This window comes from Molossus molossus, unplaced genomic scaffold (genome assembly GCF_014108415.1).
Source record: "Molossus molossus isolate mMolMol1 unplaced genomic scaffold, mMolMol1.p scaffold_m16_p_14, whole genome shotgun sequence".
Classification (NCBI taxonomy): Eukaryota; Metazoa; Chordata; class Mammalia; order Chiroptera; family Molossidae; genus Molossus; species Molossus molossus.
Genome location: NW_023425349.1, coordinates 6,553,998 through 6,581,815, shown reverse-complemented (window position 1 = coordinate 6,581,815; position 27,818 = coordinate 6,553,998). Strand labels below are relative to the sequence as shown.

The following is a 27,818-nucleotide window of genomic DNA, read 5'->3' as shown; positions in this document are numbered from 1 at the left end:
ATTAGTATACGGCCCTGGCCAGTTTGGCTCAGCGGTTGGAGCATCGGCCTGCGGTACAGAGAGACCCGGGTTCGGTTCCTGCTAAGGGCACGTACCTTGGTTGCAGTTTGTCCCCGGCCCTGGTTGGTCGTGCGGGTGGCAGCCACTCGATGTGTCCCTTCACATTGATGTTTCTCTCTCTCTCTCTCTTCCTCTCTCTCCCTCCCGCTCTATCTGAACAAAAAATGGAAAAATGTCCTCGGGTGAGGATAAAAAAAAAAAAAAGAATTAGTATACGGGGAAATAGAATGTAAGAATGTCTTTACCATTAGCAGCAGATTCTAGAAGTTGGAATTGGAAGGCTTTTAACGTGCATCTGACGCAGGTCAGATCATGCTGTAGCTGATGTCTCCAGCCTTACTCGGAGCCAGCATGACATTATTATATCTGGGTAATAACATCAAGCCACAACCCAAAAGTTCAGGGATGAATGTTGTCTGTGAAAACTGACCAGTGCAAGGGTTAGTGTGTTCTGTGACCTGTTCAGCGGTTACTTTTCTCTGGAGGCCAAGCTATGGAATAGTCCCCTTATCAGTGAAGAACTCTTCTTCCTTCCTTCGTAGGCACTAGATGAATTTGCAACCAAGCTAATTCAGAACAACCACTATGCCATGGAGGACGTGGCTACTCGCCGAGATGCTGTAAGTTCTCAGGTTCTTTTGTGCCGTCCTTCCCTTGTGCGGATGTCCCTTTAAGACACGAGTTGCAGTGTATCCTCTCGAGCTGGAAATCTCCGGGGCGGTAACAACCGGAGATTCATGTGATCCTTCTCTTCCAGCTGTTGAACCGCCGTAATGCCCTACATGAGAGAGCCATGCGTCGCCGGGCCCACCTGGCCGATTCCTTCCACTTGCAACAGTTTTTCCGTGATTCTGATGAGCTCAAGAGTTGGGTCAACGAGAAGATGAAAACTGCCACAGATGAAGCTTATAAAGTAATGTTCTATTAGCAGTGCCGTATAGCACTTGGTTCATGAGCTGAATTAAACACAGGTCCGCAAATAAATTGTAGCAAAAAGAAATAGGGAACTTTAAAATCCACGCTATTTAATGTAAGCTGCCCACTTTATACATTCCCTTATAAAGATGGTGAAGATGAGCATGAAGCTAATGCGAAGTAACGTGCTTGTGTTCAAGATGGAACTCCTTCTTTTATTGGCAGGACCCATCTAACCTACAAGGTAAAGTCCAGAAGCATCAGGCTTTTGAGGCTGAGCTCTCTGCAAACCAGAGCCGCATTGATGCCCTGGAGAAAGCAGGGCAGAAGCTGATTGACGTCAGCCACTATGCCAAGGAGGAAGTGGCAGCTCGAATGAATGAGGTCATCAGTTTGTGGAAGAAACTGCTGGAGGCCACTGAACTAAAAGGTATGAGAAAATGATTCACTGGATTGTGATAGGAATGTTTGGGCATTGACTATTGCTTCTTGGTTAACTGTCTTAGGGACATAGGCCACTCAGGAAGGTGAGGAGGATGGCCCTGGTATGTGGGCTCATTGGCAGGTAGGAGTTACTGCCTTGGGCTCTTGATGCCTTGCTAATTTGGTAAATATGGTTGAGCTTGCTGGGTGGTGGGGAGTCGTAGTGAAGAGGGGATGACTTAGCAAATGTCCCTGACTGAACTGGGCCCTGCCTGAGTCACTAGATCAAAGTTCAGCTGTAAGCCAAGGGCATTTAACAATTTTCAATCCTAATAACGCTTGAGGGCCCCATCTGTGGGGGTTAGAATGCTTTTCAAACAACTTCCACAGCAACTTCTAGAAGGTAGAGCCGAGGTTGCATTTGTTCACCTTTGTGACAGAGGTGAAGCCGTAATGCAGTCCTGACACAGGTCCTTCACTAAGATGCCGTCGTCTGTGGGCAATGTGGGTAGGCAACAGTAGGTTAAATCACCAGCTGTATTACCTAAAAGGTAGTAAATCACAAGTAATCATATGAAATAACAAGAAGATAACAAATAATACAAGTAAATAGTACAGTTATTAGTAAACAATAATACAAGAAAAATTGTTCCATGTATTTCTAACTGTAAGCCTACTGTGCCCACCCCTGTATTAGCTGAAGGGTGATTCATAGGAAATCTACTTGCCTCTCTAACCAGGAATCAAGCTCCGCGAGGCTAACCAGCAACAGCAGTTTAACCGCAACGTCGAGGACATTGAACTGTGGCTGTATGAAGTGGAAGGTCACTTGGCTTCCGATGATTATGGCAAAGATCTTACGAATGTCCAGAACCTGCAGAAGAAGCACGCCCTGCTGGAGGCTGATGTGGCCGCCCACCAGGTAGAGTGTGGCGCGCTGTCGGGCCAGTGAGTGCAGAATCGGTAGGAGTGAGGGACGGCTAGTAATTCAGCACCAGGCTGGTTTGGGGAGGGTGGAAATGTAGCCCCATTGCTGCATGTGCTCTTGCTGCAGTCCAGCGGTCTCCCTCAGAGCTTTCTGGGAGCCCATCCTGAAGGGAACAGGAGGCAGGAAGAATGCTCTCCGGGGTGGGAAAGGAAGCATGTTCATTTTTCTTTGTACAGATCAAGTCACACCTGAGATAATAAAGTCAGCCTGGTAATGAAGTTGCCCAGCTCTGGTCTGGGCTTTTAAGACTTCCTTTTCCATTCCCAGGATCGGATCGATGGCATCACCATTCAGGCCCGCCAGTTCCAGGATGCTGGCCATTTCGACGCTGAAAACATCAAGAAGAAGCAGGAAGCCCTCGTGGCTCGCTATGAGGCACTCAAGGAGCCCATGATCGCCCGGAAGCAGAAGCTGGCCGACTCCCTGCGTTTGCAGCAGCTCTTCCGTGATGTGGAGGATGAGGAGACATGGATTCGAGAGAAAGAGCCCATCGCTGCGTCCACCAACAGAGGTCAGTTTGCCTCCATCAGCTAGGGGTCAAGTTGGGAAAGGGCTCTACCTTATGGCCTACCGGGGACACCAGTAAGAATAAGCAAGGTCAAGTTTAAATTAAACTGGGACCGTGGTGGAAGCCACAGGTGACAGTTAGTGCTCACTTTTCTCTTGGAGGCTTGGATGACTGGGGGTGGCTGCTTCTACTTTCAGGCAAAGATTTGATTGGAGTCCAGAATCTGCTGAAGAAACACCAAGCCCTACAAGCAGAAATTGCCGGACATGAACCCCGAATCAAAGCAGTTACACAGAAGGGGAATGCCATGGTGGAGGAAGGTGAGTGGTTGTCCTCCCGGAACACGGCTCTGCCTTGTTCTTACTTTCAGCACATGTTCAGTGCATGGACTTGAGTCCAACTGGACGGTGGTGAAGACCAACTCCATCCTCTTCTAACTATAGGAACTTGACTAGATCTTAACTTCTCTGAGCCTGAATTTCTTATCTGTGAAATGGGGACAACACCTGATGATGTAGGTCTCAGTGACTGAGAACTATGGGAGTGCTGGTATTTTTCTTCGTTTATAACTTCACTGATGCCAACTTGGGATATCTGATTCCGAGAGTCTAGGTAGAGCTCATGGTTTGAGGAGGCAAAATGAGCAAACCTGTTAAAGTGTTGGAACCTGAGCTGCTCATGAAACTTGGAAACATGGCTCACCAACATGTAGTGACGGAAGTGAACGCGCAGAAGACCTTTGTAGTCTTTCTGCAGTATGTCAACATGCTTTTCCCTGTCCTCCTGCCCCCACCCACCTCCCAGGCCATTTTGCTGCAGAGGACGTGAAGGCCAAGCTCAATGAACTCAACCAGAAGTGGGAGTCACTCAAATCCAAAGCCTCCCAGCGGCGGCAGGACCTGGAGGACTCGCTGCAGGCCCAGCAGTACTTTGCCGACGCCAACGAGGCTGAGTCCTGGATGCGAGAGAAGGAGCCCATCGTGGGCAGCACCGACTACGGGAAGGATGAGGACTCTGCCGAGGTGACCGGGCTCGGGGATTGTTGTACTGGCTGGGAGCCTGCCTAGGGCTCGGGCTGGGTGGCCAGTTGGGAAGATGACCGAGTGTAGAAGGTGCAGCATCATGATTGTTTTTTTAAGGCATTTTAGAGTCTCTTTTTTACGTTTTATGATGGAAATGCAGTCATACTGAAAGGAGAGAGAACACTACCTGTCACTTCTGCACCATTTATATTTTGCCGTTCTCATGTGAAAAAATACTGTGAGTCGCGATTAATATTTTCTCCAAATTAAATATTTATTAAAAAGGGTAAGAGAGCCCTTGGCCAGTTTGGCTCAGCAGTTAGAGCGTTGGCCTGCGGTCCGGAGAGACCCAGGTTCGGTTCCTGCTAAGGGCACGTACCTCGGATGCAGTTTGTCCCCAGCCCTGTTTGGGTCGTGCGGGTGGCAGCCACTCGATGTGTCCCTTTCACGTCGACGTTTTTCTCTCTCTCTCTCCCACTCTATCTGAACAAGAAATGGAAAAATGTTCTCGGGTGAGGATAAAAGAAAAACAGGGTGAGAGCGTGTAGAGCGGGAGGCAATCGAATCATCACGTAACTAAGATTTCAGTGGCCGGCTTGTTGGTGAGGCGGCTGGGACGGAGGCTCTGGCCCCCTGCACAGGGTCACCGTGTGATTCTGGTTTCAGGCGCTCCTAAAGAAACACGAAGCCCTGATGTCGGATCTCAGCGCCTACGGCAGCAGCATTCAGGCCCTGCGGGAGCAAGCGCAGTCGTGCCGGGTGAGCCGGGCTTTGCCTGCAGTGGCTACAAGTTTTGGGGAGGCAGGGGATATGGCAGGACCCAGAGCCTGCCAGCAGGCGTTACGGTTGCGTGTAATATTATTGTGACCTTACTCTTAAGTCTTATGACACAAAGGTTTATAGACAGTTTAAAACGAGATTTTTATACACACCTGGGAGCTCAAATTCCTGAATTGGATTTTGTTGGTAACTTCTGGGAAGATCGCTCATAAATGTGCGTTCAGTGAATTTGGTACAGCTGTTGAAGTTGGACTCTGGTGTGCTTCCATAACATGTCACGAATGTTCTTAATTGAACCATGTTTGCTTTTGTTTGGGATTTTTAGCAACAAGTGGCCCCTATGGACGACGAGACCGGGAAGGAGCTGGTGCTGGCTCTCTATGACTATCAGGAGAAGAGTCCTCGAGAGGTCACCATGAAAAAAGGAGATATCCTCACCTTGCTCAACAGCACCAACAAGGCAAGGCATGGGCAGTGGTTGCGTGTTTGTTTCCATCAGCACCATCAGTGTTGCTCACATTGGGTGTCTTTAGGTCATTGTGTCTTTGTAAAATGAGGCTGGTTTAGAATTTGGAGTTTCCTAGTCAGGCTCCTGCTAAATATGGGTTTATCCCACCTGTTGTACATGATCCAGAAGGTAATCTGTCTGTCTTGTACTGGCAAGTGACTCCCGCTCAGTGATAGCTGTGTCTCATGATTGCACACTTCCAGGGGGATTGCTTTTCTTTTGAGCTGAAGTCTCCGTGTATACAACTGCAAGTCTGTACCCTGCACCTGCTGGTTCTTAATCTCAACTTTATGCCTACAGCAGGTAGTTGGAGACAGCTGTGACGTCACCCGTACGCTCTGTCTTTTCAAAGTTAAATGCTGCCAGGTTCCTTAGCCTTACTTCGTTGACATTCTGTTTGACAGTGGCCTTGAAGTGAGGTGCATGACACTGCACATGTTATCTGACTGATCCCGAGGGATATGACCCTCCATCTTGGTAAAGGTGGACAAACGTTCTCGGCCACTGTAGAGAACTTCCTTATTCCCACGCTCCTAGTTTACCCTGGTCATGAGTTTGAGGAAACCTGGGATTCTTATCTTTCTGTTGATGCTAATTTAAACCTAACCAACCCTCTGGTCCAACCCTGGTTTCCTCAAGAGCAGTATTGTCCAATAGAACTTTCTTTAGTAGTGGGAGTTTTCTATGTGCTGGCCCTCCAGGTGCTGCTATCCACATGATTATTAAAGCACTTCAAGTGTGACAGGTGCAGCTGGGACAGCACAGGTCTAGGGTCTAAGCAGAGAGAAGGATGTCCTTCATGTTTGGTGTCATTGCTGCTCTTCGTGACCTTCTCCATGCTTGGCAGGTCATGAAAATTTCAGTTCTTGTGCCAAGTGACTGACACTGTCATGAGACCTCTTACAAGATTAGATGTGCATGCACGTGAGTGTGTACGTGCACACGAGCCTCGGTCGCTCCCTTTCTCAGAAGAAATTGCTCTCAGTGCTCTCCCTCTGCTTCCCTAGGACTGGTGGAAAGTGGAAGTGAACGATCGCCAGGGCTTTGTGCCCGCTGCGTACGTGAAGAAGTTGGACCCCGCCCAGTCGGCCTCGCGGGAGAACCTCCTGGAGGAGCAAGGCAGCATAGCGTTGCGGCAGGAGCAGATTGACAACCAGTAAGGGCCACACGGTTGCTCGCAGAGGTCCTGGTATCGCTCGGGGCTTAATCTGTACCACCCGTGGGCCGAGGTTTAGGCAGTGTCCTGCGGCTTCTGGGGCGGGTGTTCTGGTGCTTGTCACACTCAGGGACATGCTCTTCCCGTTGTCCCCACGTCCCTTTTGAACCACAGAACCCTGTTTGAACCGCAGACCCCTGGCTGATACCTTTACTTTCCCTCGTTTGTTTCCTCCCCGCATTGAGTTTCTTTTCCTAAACAGCATTTTTCTGAGCATTAATGCCTGAACCTCGGTCCTCCAGTTCAGGAGCGGTTTCTGATGTTGCCTTTTCAGATATTCTGCAGTTTGGCCCCTTGAAAAGGCTGTTAGAAAGTTTCTCTCTCTGCCACGGCGTGTGTTCTGAGAATGGTTTTATTTAGTATTGCCTCTGTCTACTTTCCCAGAGCTGAGCCCCCAGCTGGACCTGTGTCCCTCCTTCAGGGCACACCTGACTCCACTACCGACACCAACAGCTTTAGACACTGGGAGATACCCAGGCTCTAGCGTTTAGAATAATAGAACGTTTCAGACACTGATAGTCCCTGAAGAGATCAGTTGTTTGTGCACTTACAGACTCTGTTACTGTGAAGACAAGAATGAGAGGTTTTGACCTGGATCATAAATGCGAGAGCAAAAACATGGACCACCTAGTCGACTCTGGTTGTGTATTTAGCTCTCAGTAAAATGTGTTCTCAGGGCCATCATTTTATTCCCCGGCCTTGCTCTGTGAAGTCCCAGCGTTTGGCACGGGGCAGTTGACTGCCTTAGCATGGCAGACTTGCCAGGAGAATGAAGGTGAACTAACCCCTAACTGAATTTCCTACTGTTTTTTTTTGTTGTTGTTAAAGATGTTTCTCTTTTTCCCCCATTGACACCCTTCCTGCTGTTTCTTTACGTGATTTCACTCATGGCCTGGCCCGCTTCCAAGAGCTTTCGAATGACTCCCTAATTTTCCCCACTCGGTGCACCCACCATCCTGGCACCAGTCGGAGCTGCCGCTTCTCACCCCTGTGGGTGAGCCCCACTAATCTGTGCATGCTTTTGCTGTGCCCTTCTGTGCAGGACACGCATAACTAAGGAGGCCGGCAGTGTATCCCTGCGTATGAAACAGGTGGAAGAACTGTGAGTAGGCAAAGCCTTGCTGAGCGCCCGTGTCCATAGCTGTGCCTGCCCATCCCCTGCCGCTTTTCACGAGGGCAATTGTTCGTCCAGAAAGACCAGGTGGAGGGCGGGGCCTCTGTGCCTCAGCTTCCGCGCGCACGGGAGAGGTGTCGGTGAGGATGTCAGTTGATGGCCGCTTAGCTCCTTGGTGGCTTCCATGTGCAGCTATGTGTTCGGAGTGTTGTTGGTTCTCTCCTGCTGACCTCTGTGGTGGACCAGCAGCAAGCTTAACAGCTGGTCCTGTAGTGTTCCTTGGCAGGAAGAAGAAACTAAGTACCTCTCGTTAAAGGGTTCTGGTTCTTGGTAACTCATTGCTATTTTATTTCACTTTGGGAAGCTTAGATTTGATGGTGAGTCTAATTTTTGTCATTTCGTGACTTCAAAGATACAGCAGTTTGGCCTTTTGTATACTAGTTCCCAAGAGCTAGAATATTCTTGGATTCATCTTAAGAAATCTTCCAGCTAATGAAACGGTATAGATACTCTGTACTCTACCTGGTTTTCCTTCTAAAGTTGCCAAAATTTTCTGAGAAATAAATATCATTTTAGAAATTTCCTACTGTTCCAGAGGTACTAACATGCTACATGAGGCTATTTAAAGCCCCACTGCCTGGGGGCTGCTCAGAGTTAACGATAAGAGAGAACAACTCTGCTTACGTTCTACCCAGCAGACGCATCTCATCTTCAGCTGTAGTTGCATGAACCCTGTGTTACTGTGCTGAACGCTGGGTTTCCGTCATTTGTGGTTGTGATATTGTGAGTGCAAAAGTGGCCCAGGGATGAGTGTGCCTGGCTGTTCTGTCCACCCAGTGGTGAACAGAACATGTGTTCTTATCCCGGAGGCTGTCGTGGGGTCCTGAGGTTCTTCGGCTCCATCTGCATTCTGATACTGTCACCAGGGCAGCCTCATTCCAGACTCATAGCCTTGGATGCACGTCTTGGGGACGCCTGGTGGCTTCCTTGATGTTAGGGACGTGTCCTCTGTGGGAAGCTAACTGCCTTCCTTGCCCCTCTTGTCACCCTCCTGAATGACATCAGATACCATTCTCTGCTGGAACTGGGTGAGAAGCGCAAAGGCATGTTGGAGAAGAGTTGCAAGAAGTTTATGTTGTTCCGGGAAGCGAACGAGCTGCAGCAGTGGATCAATGAGAAGGAAGCGGCCCTGACCAGTGAGGAGGTCGGCGCAGACTTGGAGCAGGTCGAGGTGCTGCAGAAGAAGTTCGATGACTTCCAGAAGGTACGAGAGGCCTTGCCGCCGAGCTGGAATGTGGGTAAAAGACTCGGCGCTCTTGAGTTTTTACCACAGGTTATCAGAGTGAAAACGATATCAGTTATGTTCTACCCGTGTTGCTGTGTTTAAATGCCTTTAACCCAAACTCTTCTTGGATTGGTTTAGTTCCAAGGAAATACATGCAGTTTTCTGTACTTTTTGGTTTAGGCCTTTTCTAAACCTAAAATACAAACGTGGCATACTATTTTTTTAATTGGGGTCAAATTCACATAACATACAGTAAATCATTTTATTTGTTTTTTATTTTTTTAATGTTTTTATTGATTTTTTAAAGAGAGAGCGAGAGAGACGTCGATGTGAGAGAAGTGTCAATTGGCTGCCTCCTGCACACCCCCTTCTGGGGAGTCAGCCCTCAACCAGGCATGTGCCCTGACCGGGAATCGAACTGGGACCTCTTGGTCCATGAGACAACGCCTAAGCCACTGAGCCACACCGGCTGAGCTACAGTAAACCATTTTAGAGTGTACGAGTTAGGAGCACTTGATACAGTCACAGTGTTGTACAACCATCACCTCTATCTAGTTCCATACATTGTCACTTCAGAAGGAAACTACACACCCATTAAGCAGTTACTCCCCATCACCGCCCTGTCCCTCGTAACCCACAGATTTGCTTTTGTCTTTGGGTTTAAATATTCCGGACATTGTGTATAAATAGAATCATATATTATGTGATTTTATGTGACTGCTTTCACGGAGCATAACGTTTTCAGGGTTAGTCCTTATGCATTAGTCCTCCACCACCTTTTATTATGGCTGAATAATATTCGATTGTACCCACATACTGCATTTTGTTTATTCACTCCTCAGTTTAAAAGTATTCTTACAGCCCAGCCACTGTGGCTCAGTGGTTGAACATCCACCCATGGATCAAGAGGTTGCCGGTTCGCGTCCCAGTCGGACACATGCGTGGGATTCAGGCTTGATCCCCAGTGGGGGCGGGTGTGTGTGTGTAGGAGGCAGCTGGTTGATGTGTCTCTCTCACATCAATGTTTATATCTCTCCCTCCCTTTCTCTCTAGAAAATCAATAAAAACGTGTTTTTAAAAAGTTCATCACATTTTTAAAATATTGTATCCTCTCCCTCAAAGAAAGATTTTTTAAAATCTCCACCCAATCAGAATCCTAGTTCATTAACTATAGCTTATTAAGTAAATGTGAGACAATATTTCCAATACCTGATATTTCTTACCTCCATGATAGTGACAGTTATTCTGATTTATGTCACTTTCAAGAAATAGAAAATCTGATTCATACATACTTGTTGAACAGAAATTTATAGATACAGACTGTAGTTTATGGATCTCTGTTGCCCTCCTTTGAATTGCTCTTCTGGGTCATAGTTATTATGGCTTTTGCTTTAAAGGATCTGAAGGCAAATGAGTCACGGCTGAAGGACATTAACAAGGTGGCTGAAGACCTGGAGTCTGAAGGTCTGATGGCCGAGGAGGTGCAGGCTGTGCAGCAGCAGGTGGGTGTGTGGATCCTGCCCCGAGTGAGGCTCCATTGCTGTAAGGAAAAGACTTGGCTCCTCCCTACCTTTCACAGCCCAACAAGCAGTGTTTCCTACAGAGTTGTGGCCAGGATGTAGGTCAGGTCTGACCTGAACCATTTAATTTCACTTCCGTGGCCAGTGGCCCTTTACCTTCACTCCACAGGGGAAACAGCCCATCTTCTCGTACCCATTGAATCCATTAAATGTTTCAGAAGTTGTTCAGTGTTTGTATAACCTATAATAATAAACTCCTGCGTTCTTTAAATAAAGGGCTTCAAGTGTAAACACTCAGTCATGCTAGTAGACTTGAAGAAGTTATTCTGGCCAGTTGCACCGTCTGTCTTTTTGTAATTCTCTTCCGTGTGTCCATGTGTGAGTATTGCCGGTTGCATTGCCTCTGGTAACACTGTTTCCCCTTCCTTGTAGGAGGTGTACGGCATGATGCCCAGGGTAAGTCCCAGCTGCTCCTGTGGAGCTTGGACCTGAGAAGGAGTAGGCCTTAGGAAGAATGTGGTGTCAGACGCCTCTTAGGGACTTCTTTCTCTGAACCTCTCAGGTGCCTTTGTGTGTAAACATCTGGAAAAGAAATAGCAGACATTGGTTTCCATTTGCCATTCTCCAAAAGACCAAGAAAGTTTTTATTGCTTCAGTTTTCTAAAAGCATTTTTTAAGTAATTTTAGTTTTATTACCCCTCTTCCAAAAAATCCTATGAAAGAAAAGTGGATCGTTTTCATATTAAATTTTTTTGTTTCTCCTGCATTAAAAAATTAGAATTTTTCTCTTTTATTTGTTTGCTTTGTTTTCCTCAAGTAGCTTTGTAGTTTGCTACCAGCCAATGATAAGCCCTAAGTCAGAGAGCAAATGCTGCTTTGGCGAGGTTGGGTGGGCTTTGTGTCAGTTGTGTGGCTGCCTGACCTCTTCCTCCTTCTTTGACTAGGACGATACTGATGCCAAGTCAGCCTCCCCCTGGAAGGTAAGAACTTCTTTCCAGATCATTGTTTCCAAAGGTTTTGTGGGAAGAAAAGAGTTTGATGTCCTTTTCTGGTGTACCTGTCTCTAGTGTTCGGGCTTTTCTTGAGTCTTTGGCCATTTCTGGACTGTTTGGGCTGGTGTCCTGATCCTGGCATTATTTTCTTTGAATATGTTCTCTCCTGAAATTTGATGCTTAATAGACAGATGGAAAGTGTCTCTGTGCAAGCGCTCGGGACAAGTTCAGGTGGAGTGTATTTATTACCCGTGTCGCTGCCAGCGTGTACTTGGCAGAAGTGGCACCATGGAGTCAGGTGTGGTCCCAGCCAGTAGGATCAAAGTCCAAAGGGTCATAACACGAACAAGAAAAAGACTGAGGATGCCGAGGAGAGGAAGCTCATTCGTCCTCGGCCTGACCGCTTTCTCCTGTGCCCTGAGCAAGGCTGCAGAAAAGATCCTGAATCCCGAGGACAGATGGAAAGGGAGGAGTAAGGGGTGTGCACGGCGACAGTGGACATTATTTCAAACAAGTCCAGGGGTGGCGCTTTGTTATGTGTGGGGTTTGCAGCTCTGTTTACAGAACTAGTTGCCTAAGTCCTAGACGCTGAGCATCTTTCCTCCTGACCCAACCCTGTGGGAGTTCGTCACTTGCATTAGAGGCAGGTTTCTGCTTTATAAAAGTCGCCCTCCTGAGATGTGAAGAAGGCGTGAAAGCCTAAAACAAAAAGCCTCCCACCACTAGACCTCCTGGGTGGGTGCTTCTCAGTGAAGGGTGTTTCCCCGGCCTTCTACCCCTACGGGCTCTGACTGTTCCACTCATTGAACAGGTTCCAGCCTTGGGGGCGGGGGTGCGTTTTCCTTTAATTCCGCTTTCTCCCCCTTTTTCAATCTTAATTCTTATGTAGCAAAATTTGATCATTGGTGACATGATTGGGCAACTACCTAATCTGTCCTCCTCCTGGCAGTTTTTCTGGTGACAGGTATTCTTTCAGAAACACATTTCAGATGGTTTTATAAACAGCAATACCTCCTATTTCTGCAAAGGGGTGGAGACAACGGTGCTACCTTCTGAATCCTGTACACACCCACACGGGTTGAAAATGTCACCTGGGTGTATCATAGTATTTGAGAGCCTGACTCCCTACGGTCGAGGTTGCCCCCGTCTTACGTCCTTTAAGATTATGGGCATTACAATGCATGCCAAGGGAGTTTCCTTCACACAAAACTGGTGGGCTTTGAGATCCTAAGAGACACATCATTTTTAAAAGAAGTAACTACAGCCCTGGCCAGTTTGGCTCAGCGGTTAGAGCGTCGGCCTGCGGTCCAGAGAGATCTGGGTTCGGTTCCCGCTAAGGGCATGTACCTCGGTTGCAGTTTGTCCCCGGCCCTGGTTGGTCGTGCGGGTGGCAGCCACTCGATGTGTCCCTTTCACGTCGATGTTTCTCTCTCTCTCTCTTCCTCTCTCTCCCTCCCACTCTATCTGAACAAAAGAATGGAAAAATGTCCTTGGGTGAGGATAAAAAAAGAAAAAGAGAAAAAAAATAAATAAAAGAAGTAACTACATTGGCTGAAAAAAAACTATAATTTATTGGTTTATTTTCTTTTCTATCTGGTAAGGGGTATTGCCCTTAAAGCAAGGGGACACTTGTAAAGAAAAGAATAGCAACCTAGTAACCACAATTAGAAATTGAATTAGTGGCCTACTTGACTGTCACACTGTCTCAGCTGCCAGCATCTGTTAGGTTGGATATGTTTTCTAGACTGTTTCTCTGTAGTGTGGGCAAGAAAAAGACACTCCTTGGCCTTTAAGCTGCTTTTCTGGCCAACCAATTGCTTTCATTGTGGTTCTCGCCATTTTCTTTTCACTCTTCATCAAGGAAAATTAATCATGGAATTGGGTCTAATTGTGCAATTGAGTTTTTTTCATGACTTCCTAGTGGTTAATACTTTTACTAATGTCTCTGATCAGAATTTTGACGGTATCCCTTTAAGATAATTTAGCTCGACAATTGGGAACTAATGAATGGCACTCGAATCTCAGGTTTCTGTCCCTTAACTGACAGACACTTGATTAGTTTTGCTCTTCTGCTTTCCTCCTCCGTAGTCTGCTCGCCTGATGGTTCACACCGTGGCCACCTTTAATTCCATCAAGGTAAGAAAGCATGGCCAGCTGCCTCCTCCCTGCCTCCTCTGCTTCCTTCTCCTGTCTTCATGGAACTCGTGTCCTAATCAGTGCGCATCACTCTCCTGCTTCTGAGGGTGTCCTGGACAAATAATAACCCTTTGTGCATGCAGGTTGACTTTGCCAGCCAAAAACTACCCAGAGTTCACCTTTCCCGTAGGCTCCAGCAGGGCCTAGAGCAGCAGGAAGGCTGTGGCTGCCTCTCTTGCCTCCTCACAGGAGAGGTTGAGCCTCCCTTTCTGGACCCGAGGGTGGCTTCTCTCCAGCACACAAGGTCCGCAGCGCTCCTGCACTTCTCGGGCCTGCCGGGGCCTGGTGGAGGAGCAGCGGGCTCTGTTCTGAGGCCGGGGCCTCGGGTTTGTCCACGAGGCAGTTATGTTGGAAGCACTTGCTAGGTGGCGGGCACCCGGCTAGGAGCTGAGAGTGAGGATGAGTCAGCTGTGTCTCTCCTGCTGCTCACAGGTGACTGCAGGTCAGGTGATGGAGTGTCCGGGCCATCGGACATGGCCAGCTTTCCGAGGTCCTGACTGTCTGGACTGCTGTAGTCCTGTACCGATGTGTTCAGCTAGGAGGGCTGCAAAAAGAACATTCTCTGTGCCACAGCCTTTCCTTTCACGTGAAACCACCAGTCGTTTGGCCCATTTCCCAGAGCGTGGGTGGGTGTGACAGAAGGGGGTTGCCACAGAGCTGACACTTTGCTGTCCTGCAGGAGCTGAACGAGCGGTGGCGGTCCCTGCAGCAGCTGGCTGAGGAGCGCAGCCAGCTCTTGGGCAGCGCCCATGAGGTGCAGAGGTTCCACAGGTGAGGGCCAGGGTAGGGCTGGAAGAGAGGCCACTGTGACCGTCCCCAAACCTGCTAACATTTCAGAGTAACAGCTGCAGCTTGTTGATATTTGTGCTCTGGCTCCTGGGACTGTCTGACACAGGGCGCATGCTCAGTAGATGCTGCTGAGTGAATGAATGTGTATCTGTGGCTTGGAGCTAGTGGTGGTAATCCTGACAGCCGAACCAGTGCCAGCTACAAATATATCCCTGCTCGTCCTGGAATCAGGACAGCCGTTCTCACCACTTACTAACAGGAATGTGTGTCTTGCTATAGAGATGCTGACGAAACCAAAGAGTGGATTGAAGAGAAGAACCAGGCTCTAAACACAGACAATTATGGCCACGATCTGGCCAGTGTCCAAGCTTTGCAGCGCAAGCACGAGGGCTTTGAGCGGGACCTTGCGGCCCTTGGTGACAAGGTGAGAAGATGCGGAATCCTCTTCCTACCTTTTTTTGCCCAAGGCAGAGCCAGGTCTTAGGTTTTACGGAGCCGAGCTTCCTTATTTCTTTCTTTTCCTAGGTGAATTCCCTTGGGGACACAGCCGAGCGCCTGATCCAGTCCCACCCTGAGTCTGCAGAGGACCTGAAAGAGAAATGCACCGAGTTAAACCAGGCATGGAACAGCCTGGGGAAGCGCGCGGACCAGCGCAAGGCCAAGCTGGGCGACTCCCATGACCTGCAGCGCTTCCTGAGTGACTTCCGGTACAGAGCACAGCGTTCCCTCAGCTCCGGGGCTGGGGCTTTGCTGGTCATTTTCTTTCAAATGACTGAATGGCAGAGATGAGTCTCCTCCTTAGCCCAGCTTGTGTGCACACACACTCAGCTCCCTTTTCCTGCCAAGGGGTATTTCTTCCTTACCCATAGTTTTAATTCTACATCGATACACCTTAGTCTTTTCCACGAACATTTTATTATTTAGAAAATTTTCAAGTCTATTGAGAAATAGAAAGACTAAAACTGAACACCCCTGATACCTTTCACTTGTAGTCTCTAGTTAACTTTTTGTGACATTTGCTTTATCTCTCAGTCTGTTCTTTAGTTTCTCTGAACCACATGGAAGGAGGTTGCAGATACGGGGTACTTACCTCCAGGTCGTCGGCAGCTCCTGAGAATAGGGCCCGCTCCTGCGAAACTGTTTATTACCACACCTAAGAGAGCACGTAATGCAGCAGGATTTAGTTGAAGTTCATTTTCAGTTTTTCCCAGTTGTCCCCAATGTATGCTTTACAGGAAGGGCTCATTTTTCGGTCCAGGATCCAGTTGAGACTTACTATTTGCATTTGGTGGTCTGGTCTCAGTCTGGAGCAGTGCCCCTCTGCCCTCCGTGTCACGACACTGCCGTTTCTGAAGAATCTTGGGCAGTCTTGGGCAGTGTCCCATGATGTGGGACAGTCCTTTTAAGGCCGTGTGCAGCATTTTAGCACGTACTGACCAGGACTTGTCTAATAGCATGGTTTAGGACACGTTTCCTTGGTAAACGAGCTGACAGTGCCCTCCCGCACCCTTGCCTTGGGGATGTGTTCACTGGGCCATGTCCTCTTCTGGGGTGGGGCAGGTAGGCAGGCGTGCTCTTCGCTGTCAGGGCCCCTGGTAGGGGTCCCAGTGGGGTTTCAGTTTTCTTTGTTTGAGGTGAAGGTCACAAGACAGTCACTTTTGTGTGCTCACAGTGTCATGCATCCACCGGCTCTGTGGTTTTGAAACCTCATCACCCTAAGAGAACATACATACCTCATAAGTAGTGACTCCCACAGCCTCCCCATTGAACTTGCTTCACGTCTCCACGGCTTCGCCTGTTCTGGGCCTGTTACGTGAAAGGAAGCGTGCAATGTGTGGCCTCCTGCGGTGACTTTTGTGTCCTTCTGTGTGTACAGCTGTAAAAAACTGGGCTGAAGGCACACATGGGCCTAGGACTTGAAGGCTCAATCCTAAAGAAGGGCATTGCCACCACAGTGGCTGTCTCTGTTAGAACCTGTGACTCTTTGGCCTGGAAAGATCTTGGTTATAAACCTATTCGTTTTTCCCGTGAGGAATTCTTTTTTTTTTATCCTCACCGAGGATATTTTTCCATTGATTTTTTTTTTTTTTTTTTTTTTTTTTAGATAGAGTTGGCGGGGGAGAAATGTTGATGTGAGAGAGACACACATCGATTAGTTGCTTCCTGCACAACCCCGACTGAGGTCAATAAGATGAACAAGAGGCTTTCAAATGACTGCCCAGAGATTGAGCCTCATTTGGTAGATTGACCGGATTCATTCTAAACAGCCTGCTGAGACAAGAGTGATGGAGTTCTCTCTTCCTGGCAGAGCCTGCTTGCCAGACAGCATCATGACTAGTCCTCTGTGGATCTTGTTTTCAGGGACCTCATGTCTTGGATCAATGGAATACGAGGGTTGGTGTCCTCAGACGAGCTAGCCAAAGATGTCACCGGAGCTGAAGCTTTGCTGGAACGACACCAGGTGGGTAGACCTGCCTGCTGAGTAACAGAAACTTGGTTGCTCTGCTGGGCTAGGAAGATCGCATCGTCCCCCTTCCCCCCGTTGTTGTGAGCTGGTGGGTGACGTTAGAGTGAGCATCTTCTGCCGGTTACCTAATCCCTTCCCTCCTCTTGGCAGGAGCACCGGACAGAAATTGATGCCAGGGCTGGCACTTTCCAGGCATTTGAGCAGTTTGGGCAGCAGCTGTTGGCCCATGGGCACTATGCCAGCCCAGAGATCAAGGAGAAACTAGATATTCTAGACCAGGAGCGTGCAGGTCTGGAGAAGGCCTGGGTGCAGCGCAGGATGATGTTGGACCAGTGCCTTGAACTGCAGGTATGTGTGCTGGGCGGGACTTCCTGTCCCACCGTCCTGACCAGCTGTTTCGTTGCCAGAGGCTGCCTTCTCACCTGCCTCGCCTTCTGTAGTTGTTTCATCGAGACTGTGAGCAAGCTGAGAACTGGATGGCCGCCCGGGAGGCCTTCTTGAATACAGAAGACAAAGGGGACTCGCTGGACAGTGTGGAGGCCCTGATCAAAAAACATGAGGACTTTGACAAAGCCATTAATGTCCAGGTGAGGCCCTGTACCCAGGAGTCTAAACTGCATTTTTCCCGATTGACATCTTTTTTTCAATTGTTTTTTATTCTTTTCCCTTTTTTTATTATTGATTTTAGAGAGGGAGGAAAAGAGAGAGAGAAACATCGACGTGAGAGAAATTTATCGATCGGTTGCCTCCCATACACACCCCACCCAGAGATCGAACCCGCAACCTGGGTATGTGCTCTGACCGGGAATCAAACCTGTGACATTCTGGTGCATGGGACAATGCTCCAGCCAAGTGACCCACACTGGCCAGGGCCCAATTGACATCTGATGGGTTTTTTCTCCTTTACTCTGTTAACGACTAGAATAAAAAATAGTTATTGACTTGATTCAGCTAGAGAGCTCTGGCAGCTTCCTCCCGTGACAGTGCTTCACGTCGACTACACAGGAAGCCACGTGGTCGCCGTACGTCTCCCAGGATTGCCTGCGCCGTCCGGGAAGAATGAGCTGCACAAGTGATCTGTTAGCTTTACGTGTAAACCCTGAGGTTTTGATAATGGGGAAGCCACAGGGGGGGGAAATGTATTGTGAAAGGGAAGAAAAACAAAGTTTTCAAGCCCTGGCCAGTGTGGCTCGGTTGGTTAGAACATCGGCCATACACTGGAGGGTGGCTGGTTCGATTCCCGATCAGGGCACATGCCTAGGTTGCAGGCTCGGCCCCCAGTGGGGGCACATGGGGGTGGGTAGCCAGCTGGTGTTTCTCTCACACATTGTGGGGGGTGGGTGGGTGTGTGTCTCTCTCTCCCTCCTTTTCTCTCTCTAGGATTGAGGGAATAAACACAAAGTTGTGGTTAGGTTAGGGAACATGTTAACAGAAGTCAGAAAGATGTAAAATCAGAAAGATATAAATCACTTTGTAGAAAACCTGACCACTTTTTCCTGTTAAGTCTACTTTTGTATTTGACATTTACTAGTGTCCTAGCCCCTGCCCCACCCCAGGGTGACCTGGAGTCTTCCTGAGTTAAACTCTACTCTAGTAATGATTGAAATCAAGCTCTTCTGGCTTTTTACACTTGTGCTTCTAAAGTGTCAGTGAATTCTGATCTGCCACCAGCTAGTTGTCACCCAAAATAGCTGCCCTCTGCTCGGGACCTGCAGTGCGGGGCAGGCAGCACCGCCTGCCCACCTTGACCTCACGCCTCTGTCTGCCCGCAGGAGGAGAAGATTGCCGCCCTGCAGTCCTTTGCTGACCAGCTCATCGCTGGTGGCCACTATGCCAAAGGCGACATTTCTAGCCGGCGCAATGAGGTTTTGGACAGGTGGGTATGCAGAGGTGCTGATGGACCCCACCACACCCGTGCAAGAGCCGTGGCCAGTCCTGTTTGAGAGGCATTCACGTTTGGTCTCGGTTCCGCTTGCTCAGGTGGCGACGTCTTAAAACCCAGATGATTGAGAAGAGGTCGAAGCTGGGAGAATCGCAAACCCTCCAGCAGTTCAGCCGGGACGTGGATGAGATTGAGGCTTGGATCAGCGAAAAATTACAGACAGCGAGTGATGAGTCCTATAAGGACCCCACCAACATCCAGGTGAGCCGAACGGGTTGGCTGTTATCTCCCAAGTAGCCGGTGTTCTTGAGTAGGTTGTGCCGAAATATGGTATCTGTAAAAAGGGGGGTATGCCTGTAAAACAGTTTCCTTGTGCCCATGGTGAAGCCAAGGAAAGTTATCCTAATAAGTTGAACTGGTGGGAAGGTTACACTCAGTTGTCAGCTATTTCAAAGCTGCTTCGTCTATTGAAATGGTCCATAGCTGCTAAAAAGTCTGTAGCGTCCCCCTGTTTGCTGTCCCCAAGTGCTGAGCTTCCCAGGGGAAGTATGACAGCAAAATGAGTTTCTGTTTAATAGCTGATTTGTGTGTTTACATCAGTGTACTGAACTCTTGTTATTTCGATCTGTTTTTGTAGCTTTCCAAGCTGCTGGTAAGTCTTTTGTTCTTTAAAAGTTTTAGTTAAACGAGCTCCAGTATTTGTGTTCTTCTGTATAGGTCCTTGTTATTGTGGTCACGCAGTTTGCTGGTGTCTCTTCATTCATTTTTTCACGTCTAATCATCCATCACACTCCATTCAAGTGTCCCTGTGGGATGTGGCTTTCTCTGTTGTCAGCCTGCAAACCTTCATGGCCCGTTCCCTCTCCCAGTGTATCACGTAGGCAAGTTCTGTGCGATGTTTGATTTGGGGGCAGTAGTTGATTGCTTTCTTCCAGAGGTGCTTTTTTAAAAAATGAAATCATCAGCTCTTTCTATGTGGACATAGGCTCGTGGCCCTCGGCCTTAGGGCGGGGGTCTAACGGGATATGAGAGTTTCATACTGGCCACAGGACAGGGACAGCAAGAGATCCAGAGAGGCAGGTGATTTGCTCCCAAACCTAAGAGGATCCGGGATAAGAGGCAAAGAAAAAAGTGTCTCTACACAAGGGGTAGTGAAAAGGGTCTTTTCCGTCCAAATGTAGCCCAGAAGCTGCTTCTGCGGATGGAAGAGAGGAAGGGATAGAATAGGTGGAACTTGGACCGAAGAGAGAGCAGAACACGGAGAAGAGGGAAATTAACCTTTGTCAGGATTTGTGGGTACTCGAGACCTTTTTGTTCTTGCTCTGGGACACAGGCGCCCGGTTACACGGCAGGGACACCTGGTGTCAGTGCTGTGGTCAGCCAGCCAGGTGGCTCCATCTTTTGACAGTTGCTGCCCCTGAAATGAAACATTTGGTGCAGAATTCTTCCCCAGCTGTACTGCTTTTTTCTTTTAGTTCTTTTTTCCCCAAATAACATTCTCCCTGAGACCCTTCATTTCTCACCCAGAATTGTGCCACAGCTGTGTTTGCACTTGTCTCTTGTGCTCCCTGCCTCCTGTTCCTCTGCGGATTCTTGTGCACAGTTACGCCCCAGTATCAGGAGCCCGTGCAGCATCAGGAACCCATCACTCTCCCAGCCTCTCTCTTCTTAGCAAAGAGAAGTTCCTAAATGGACTCAAGCCTGGATTTTCACACTGTCCAGGAGTTTTGATAATGACAGCTACCAAATGAGAAGCCAGCCAAGCCACGATCTGCAACAGCTGTAGACTTCTCTGCTTGACCACCTGATGCATTGCTTCGTAGTGGTTGCTGCCTTAGATGATGAGAGTTCCGTATGTGTGTCGCTGTTAGAGCTCTGGTCACTAAGGAGAAAGCCGTGGATGGAAATTGATCTACAAGTAGATTCAAAACTACAATTGGCCATTGAGGTCTTCTGCAAAATGTTAGCAAGTGTATAATTCCAGGACTTCACTCCTAAACCAGTTCTGCTGATTTAAGAGTCAACTCAGTTCACCTATTCCTAAGCTGGTGCACTTCCTCTCTGCGGGCCCAGCCCTCCTGCTGAACTCCCAACAGACCTGCCTGTAACACAGTCGCTCAAGTTCTGTGATTGCCTTCTCTAAAATAAGTCGATACTTGCCCCCAGATTGCTAAGTTTGCTACCACGCCCTTTCTTCTGAAAATCCCTGCCCCCTGGGAAGATGTGAAGTGCAGGACCAGGTTTTGAAAGGTGGTTTTGGTATTTCTAGAGCAAGCACCAGAAGCACCAGGCCTTTGAAGCAGAGCTGCATGCCAATGCTGACCGGATCCGTGGCGTCATCGACACGGGCAACTCCCTGATTGAGCGAGGGGCCTGTGCCGGTAGCGAGGACGCTGTGAAGGTAGGGTCTTCAGCTCCACGTGGGCTCAGGGACAAGAGGGGCTGGGTTCACCAGACCAGAAGGCTGTGGGCTGCCTGCAGAAGGGGACACACGGGAATGGCTGCTCTGGGTGTCTTCCATTCTCAAGAACGTGTCAGAGCAGCTCCCTCCTCTTCCCCAGGTTCGGTTGGCTGCCTTAGCTGACCAGTGGCAGTTCCTGGTACAGAAGTCAGCTGAAAAGAGCCAGAAACTGAAAGAAGCCAACAAACAACAGAACTTTAACACTGGCATCAAGGACTTTGACTTCTGGCTCTCCGAGGTAATGCCCAGTTTTCTCTTTCCGTCATTGGAAATGTCTGATTGTTTAGGATGGTAGGGCAGTCGGCAAGCAAGCCTAAAGCCATGGGAAGTCAGCGCTCTCCCAATGCCCCCTTGAACTAGTCCTCGTTACCAGACGTGAGCTGTGTGCTGGATAGGACTCGAAGTAGAGGGGAGGAATGTTTAGAGAGAACGAGCTTATGTTTGATGGGCCTTGGACCACAGACTCCTCCTCCATCGGGAGCACAGACAGAAACCAAAATAGCAGCGAGTCTGGAAGCCAGAGTTAGCAATGTGCTCTCTGCAGGAAAGTTGGAGAGTACAGAAAGTATTAAAAAAAATAGAAATTTCTAGAGCCCATACTCCACATATCCAGTCTGTGCATATTTCCATGGAAATTAGTATGGCTGTGTTTATATAGAGAGTTGGACTCACAATGTGAATTTTATTAGTATGTATTAGGAGTGTTTTCCCCAGGTGATAGGAAATTCCTCCTAAACATTTGGATAGCTACCCAAGTCCGAGTTGTGCCAACATGGAGCCACTCCCGTGTGGTTGGACATCCAGGTCTTCCAGGTTTGGCGCTGTCCATCGTGCTGCGACGGGCATCCCTCTGGAGTGATCTCTGCCCATGCTGCTGATTCTTTCGCTGGGGGAGGAGCCTTTAGCTGTAGCCTTTACATTCACAGGCGCTTGAGTGTTTGATGGACAGAAAGGGGAGAGCATCGTAAGTGCAGGCTGAGGCAGGCCGAGCGGGCATAGCAGGATCTTGTGACTGAGAAGTGTGCTGCTCTCCAAACCAAGACCCGGACCGGCAGCCGGGGGGCCTGGATCCCCCGGAACTAGTGCACCGAACAGTAGCGTTTCACATTTGTGTTCCCTGCCAGGTGGAGGCCCTCCTGGCATCTGAGGACTACGGCAAAGATCTGGCTTCTGTGAACAACCTGCTAAAAAAGCATCAACTGCTGGAGGCCGATATATCTGCCCACGAGGTGAGTAGAGGCGGCAGGCTGGTGTCTGGACGGCTCTGCATTTAGGAAAGGAGAGGTGTGGGCTTGTCTCTTGAAGCTGAGGGTCTCCAGCATTGTGGTCACGGGACCTCTTTATAGTATGAACATTATGGAGGGGCCCCAAAGAGTATGTGGGTTTTATATTTTAAAAGTTAAATTTTACAAATCAATATCAACGTGTTACATACTATATGACTTCATTTATAACATTCTTGAAATGACAGATTAGAGGTGGAGAACAAATGAGTGGTCTCCTGGCCCTGGGGACAAGGTGGGTGTGCAGCTGTAAAGACACAGGAAGTTCCTTTGTACTAACAGAACAACGTCTGTGTCTTGATTTTCGTGGTGATTACACAGATCTACACATGATAAAATTGCGGAACTATACAACATGCTCATAGAGACACACAAGTGAATGCATGTAAAAAAGGGTGGAATCTGGCCCTGGCTGGTTTGCCTCAGCAGTTAGAGCGTCGGCTCTCGGACCAAAGAGTCTCGGGTTCAAGTCCAGTCAAGGGCCATGTACCTTTTTCTTTTTTTTTATCACACGAAGACATTTTTTGATATTTAGTTCAGGTAGAGTGGGAGGGAGGGAGAGAGAGAGAAACATAGATGTGAAAGGGACACATCGAGTGGTTGCCACCCACACGACCCAACCAGGGCTGGGGACAAACTGCAACCGAGGTCTGTGCCCTTAGCGGAAACCGAACCCAGGTCTCTCTAGACCGCAGGCTGACGCTCTAACCACTGAGCCAAACCGACCAGGGCAAGGACCATATACCTTGGTTGCAGTTCGTCCCTGGCCCTGGTCGGGGTTATGTGGGAGGCCGCCTGCATGCCCCCCACTGGGGATTTGGCCCACAACCTGGGCATGTGCCTTGACTGAGAATCGAACTGTCGACCTCTTGGTACACGGGTTGATGCTCAACCACTGGGCCACAACGACCAGGCCGAGCGAGACAGGTTCACTTTTATTTTTAATGTTTTGTTTTTTTTGTTGTTTTGTTTGTTTTATTTTGGAGAGGTGGGGAGAGAGAGATAGAAACATCCATGTGAGAAACATTGATCAGCTGCCTCCTGCACGGATGGAGCTCACAATCCAGGCATGTGCCCTGATTGAGAATCAGACCAAGACCTCTCTGTCCATGGGACTATGCTCAATCCACTGAGCCACACTGGCTAGGAATAGGTTCCCTTTTTAAATTCTCGACACAGTATTTGTCAGATCCCACCGTCTGAATGACCATAGTTTGTCTGTTGGTTGGTTGTCCTTTCAAGTACAAATGGAGGTCCGTGACCGTGGCTAGCTGAGCTTGCACCATGTGCTTTTCCTCAGGACAGTCATTGAACCTGAGGATACAGCAGAAGTGCCTGAGTGTCTTTCCCTTGTCACTGAGGATATTAAATGAAATGTACTCAAAGACAGATATTTAATACACTTAACAGCTTTTGCTGCTTTTTTAAAAATATATTTTTGTTGATTTTTTTAGAGAGAGAGGGAGAGAAAGAAACATCAGTGTGAGTAAGGAACATTGATGGGCTGCCTCCTGCACGCCCCCTACTGGGGATGGAGCCCACAATTGGGTATGTGCTCTGATCAGGAATCGAACTGGGACCTCTCAGTCCGTGGAGTGATGCTCAATCCACTGAGCCACATCGACTAGGTGACATTTGCTGCTTTTTTTTGGTGTTTGTGAGACAGCACTTTTTATTGGAAATGCAGGGCAGTTGAGAGTCTATTTCTGTGTTGCGTGTTGCCTGGCCCTGACTTGTGGCATCAGACTCTCCTTCCCCCTCCCCCCCGTTGCTATTGCACCATCAGTGCAAATGTATACAATAAAAAAGAAAGATAAGGTCTTTGTATTGTTATGAAAATAGCTTTGACCTTGTAGGACCCCAGGGATCCACATATCACACTTTTAGACTATTAACACTCCACACCAAATATATCTTTTTTGTTGTTGTTAATTCTCACTCAAGGATATTTTTCTATCAATTTTTAGATAAAATAGAAGGGAGGGAGGAGAAGAGAAAGAGAGAAGCATCACTGTGAGAGAGACACATCGTTTGGCTGCCTCCCACACAACCCCAACTGGGGCCAAGGATCAAATCTGCAACCCAAGTACATGCCCTTGACCAGGAATTGAACCCATGACCCTTTGATCCAAGGGTTGATGCTCTTAACTGCTGAGCCAAACCAGCCAGGGCTCAGACCAAATATATCTTAAATCAACCTGTCATTGAGCAGTTTCTGAGATGTTATTTTCATGCAAGTATTCATGGGGACTCAGATGTCTAACCCCTTCCATTATGTCCCCTACCCCAGGATCGCCTGAAGGACCTGAACGGCCAGGCAGACAGCCTGATGACCAGCAGTGCCTTCGACACCTCTCAAGTGAAGGACAAGCGTGACACTATCAACGGTCGTTTCCAGAAAATCAAGAGCATGGCAGCCTCCCGGCGGGCCAAGCTGAATGAATCCCATCGACTGCACCAGTTCTTCCGGGACATGGATGATGAGGAGTCCTGGATCAAGTACGTGCTCCTGGGGCTGAGGAGAGTCAGGAGGTCCAGGCTGCCTGGCCAGGAGGCTCGGTCTCTCCTGGAATGTGGTGGCGAGACAGGGAAGTGTGGCAGAAAGGACATGGCCTCGGCAGCCAGGCTGTGCGGGGTCCCACCTTCACCAGCACCTCAGTTTCTTCTGATGTCCAGGGCTGCAGTGATACTGGTTAGCGAAGTCCCCTGAATGGTAGTGACACCGGATGGTTACACTAGAGCCTAGTTATGCCCTGCCCTGAGATCCTTGGGGAGATCATTGTGAGTTCCTCCCCAGAAAAGACAGCCTGACCTCATGGAGAAGATCATTCTCTAAAGAAGGAGAGTAGTTTATTTTTAATCCTCCCTTCCCCCAGAATTTTAGTCTACCTATTCTAGTTAATGGAGCATATACACAAACCAATTTTAAGGGGGGGAAATCTCTTAATTCCTCACTTAAAAAAATTATATCAGTTCCATGTATGTTCGATAAAGGAGGGTTGAAGGGTAATGCCACAGGCACCTCCTTGTTCTCCAGTGCACCCCAAACCCCTGCGGATCGGACACAGTACATGTTCCCCCATAGTACGTGGACACTGTGTGTGGGAAATAGAGCTTTTGTTTTCTAGAAGAGTGACGAGGTTTCCCCGGCGAGATTGGCAGGTGCAGCTGAAGACATCATGAGAGCTGTACACTGCACAGCAGTTTTGTCCACGTGTCTCCAGTTGAAAACATGGAGGTGCAGAGACTGACTGCCCGCCTGTGTTGTCCAGAGAGAAGAAGCTGCTGGTGAGCTCTGAGGACTACGGCCGGGACTTAACAGGTGTTCAGAACCTGAGGAAGAAGCACAAGCGGCTGGAGGCAGAACTGGCTGCTCACGAGCCTGCGATCCAGGTGAGGCGCCTCTGGCTGAGGGCAGCGGGCTTTGAGTGTCCCGGTGACGCATGAAGAAATCTGCTCCCGTTCACCGCGCTGAGGCCTCTCCAGTGTCTCTGTCCCCTCATCCCGAACCGGAAGGAGCTCTGAATTGGATGCTGAGGCCTTTTCCTGGAAGTATCTAGAAGCAGGGGTGAGTGTTAATCCATTCACTGTTGCCCGGCAGGGTGTCCTGGATACCGGAAAGAAGCTGTCGGATGATAACACCATCGGGAAGGAGGAGATTCAGCAGCGCCTGGCGCAGTTTGTGGAGCACTGGAGGGAGCTGAAGCAGCTGGCAGCAGCCCGGTGGGTGGCCGGGGGGCTCGGGGCCCGCCTGGTACCGGGCGGGGGGGAGGCCTGCGCAGAGCTTGCGGGCCCTTGCCCCCTCCTGGACCCTCTCTTTGGGTGTGCAAGGCCGAAGTTGGCTGGTTCGATTATGAGACTCTGGACCCAGCATATGGTTCCAGAATTTTCCATTCGACCAGCACTATCTCTTGTATTATGCAGAAGGCTTGACTGAACTTCAGTTGTCAGTATTTTTAGCATACATTAGCTGTCAGAATCCAAGTTAAGAGGCTGATTTTTTTCTGTCTGCTGTAAATAGGGGCCAACGGCTAGAAGAATCCTTGGAATATCAGCAGTTTGTAGCCAACGTGGAAGAGGAAGAAGCCTGGATCAATGAGAAAATGACCCTGGTGGCCAGTGAAGATTACGGAGACACTCTTGCTGCTATCCAGGTCAGGGACACCAAAGGTGCCACCTGCTTGCTTCCTTAGCAGCTGCTCATGTCACCCTTTTGCTGTGGGTTCGGTGACTGTACCCTTACCATGGGAGCACAGAGCCAGCAGCCATGGTCTCATTAGCTGACTTTTGCCCTTAAGATCTTTTGCTAGAAGTGTCCCTCCAGAGACAAAATTGTCATGACTTTGGGAGCCCCAGTGCGTGGAGCCCTGTTGTCACTTAAGCAGTATGATTAGTATCATTCCCATGGTTACTGGTGCTGTGGCTGCCATAACAAAGTCACCAACAGGTGGCTTTAAAACAATAGCCTTTTTTTTTTTTTTTTAATCCTCACCCAAGGACATTTTTCCATTTTTTGTTCAGATAGAGTGAGAGGTAGAGAGAGAGAGAAACATTGATATGAAAAGGACACATCAAGTGGTTGCCACCTGCATGACCCAACCAGGGCCGGGGACAAACTGCAACCGAGGTACACGCCCTTAGCAGGAACTGAACCTGGGTCTCTGGACCACAGGCCGATGCTCTAACCGCTGAGCCAAACCGGCCAGGGCCAGATATTTTTTTTAATTTTTCATTGATTTTTAGAGAGAGGGGAAGAGAGAAGAAGAGATAGAAACATGGAAGTGAGAGAGAACAATTGATTGACTGCCTCCTGCACGCCCCCTACTGGGGATTGAGCTTGAACAGGCATGTGCCCTGACCGGCAATCGAACCAGTGACTTCTTGGTGCATGGTAAGAGCATCAGCCTGCAGAATAGAGGGTCTCAGGTTGACTCCAGTCAAGGGCATGTACCTAGATTACAGGTTTGGTTCCCGGCCCTGGTCATGGTCATACAGGAGGCAACCAATAGATGTTTCTCTCTCATACGTCAATGTTGCTGTCTCTCTCTTTCTCTCCCTCTCTCCCTTTCGCTCTCTCTAAAAAAAAAAAAAAAAAAAATCAATGGTAAAATGTCCTCGGGTGAGGATGAAATTAATAATTAAAACCTTTAAAAAAAAACAGACATTTATTGTCACAGTTCTGGAGGCCAGAAGTCTGAGATCAAGGTGTAGGCAGGACCTTGCTCTCTGAAACTTCTCGGGGAGGGTCCTTCCCTGCCTGCCAGCTCCTGGTGGCCCAGGCGTCCTGGGCTTGTGGCAGCATCAAACCTCTGTCTTCAGTGGCTGTCTTCCCCTGGCATTCTCTCTGGGTGTGTCTGTGTCCAGACTTCCCCTTCCTTAGCGGACAGAGTCATTGGAGTAGGGCCCAGC

The 27,818-nt window shown here is 48.8% G+C and overlaps 1 protein-coding gene across 7 annotated transcripts in view; it reads left to right on the top strand.

Moving 5' to 3' along the window:
• Window positions 1-27,818, top strand: part of SPTAN1 (spectrin alpha, non-erythrocytic 1) — a 64,429-nt gene that overhangs the window by 25,275 nt on the left and 11,336 nt on the right. For 2 of the 7 annotated variants that reach the window (XM_036260935.1, XM_036260932.1), the window contains exons 13-44: window positions 603-680; window positions 818-973; window positions 1,201-1,405; window positions 2,139-2,320; window positions 2,654-2,897; window positions 3,092-3,214; window positions 3,699-3,916; window positions 4,583-4,675; window positions 5,022-5,156; window positions 6,212-6,360; window positions 7,463-7,522; window positions 8,600-8,798; window positions 10,217-10,321; window positions 10,772-10,795; window positions 11,284-11,319; window positions 13,420-13,467; window positions 14,207-14,298; window positions 14,596-14,740; window positions 14,842-15,023; window positions 16,678-16,777; window positions 16,934-17,131; window positions 17,224-17,370; window positions 18,556-18,659; window positions 18,764-18,926; window positions 19,303-19,317; window positions 20,935-21,066; window positions 21,227-21,364; window positions 22,251-22,355; window positions 24,700-24,908; window positions 25,682-25,802; window positions 26,011-26,132; window positions 26,431-26,563. In XM_036260935.1, the coding sequence (XP_036116828.1) occupies window positions 603-680; window positions 818-973; window positions 1,201-1,405; window positions 2,139-2,320; window positions 2,654-2,897; window positions 3,092-3,214; window positions 3,699-3,916; window positions 4,583-4,675; window positions 5,022-5,156; window positions 6,212-6,360; window positions 7,463-7,522; window positions 8,600-8,798; window positions 10,217-10,321; window positions 10,772-10,795; window positions 11,284-11,319; window positions 13,420-13,467; window positions 14,207-14,298; window positions 14,596-14,740; window positions 14,842-15,023; window positions 16,678-16,777; window positions 16,934-17,131; window positions 17,224-17,370; window positions 18,556-18,659; window positions 18,764-18,926; window positions 19,303-19,317; window positions 20,935-21,066; window positions 21,227-21,364; window positions 22,251-22,355; window positions 24,700-24,908; window positions 25,682-25,802; window positions 26,011-26,132; window positions 26,431-26,563 (4,161 nt within the window). The remainder of the gene's footprint in view (window positions 1-602; window positions 681-817; window positions 974-1,200; window positions 1,406-2,138; window positions 2,321-2,653; window positions 2,898-3,091; window positions 3,215-3,698; window positions 3,917-4,582; window positions 4,676-5,021; window positions 5,157-6,211; window positions 6,361-7,462; window positions 7,523-8,599; window positions 8,799-10,216; window positions 10,322-10,771; window positions 10,796-11,283; window positions 11,320-13,419; window positions 13,468-14,206; window positions 14,299-14,595; window positions 14,741-14,841; window positions 15,024-16,677; window positions 16,778-16,933; window positions 17,132-17,223; window positions 17,371-18,555; window positions 18,660-18,763; window positions 18,927-19,302; window positions 19,318-20,934; window positions 21,067-21,226; window positions 21,365-22,250; window positions 22,356-24,699; window positions 24,909-25,681; window positions 25,803-26,010; window positions 26,133-26,430; window positions 26,564-27,818) is intronic. The other 5 variants (XM_036260937.1, XM_036260934.1, XM_036260936.1 and 2 more) reach the window with 3 other exon arrangements.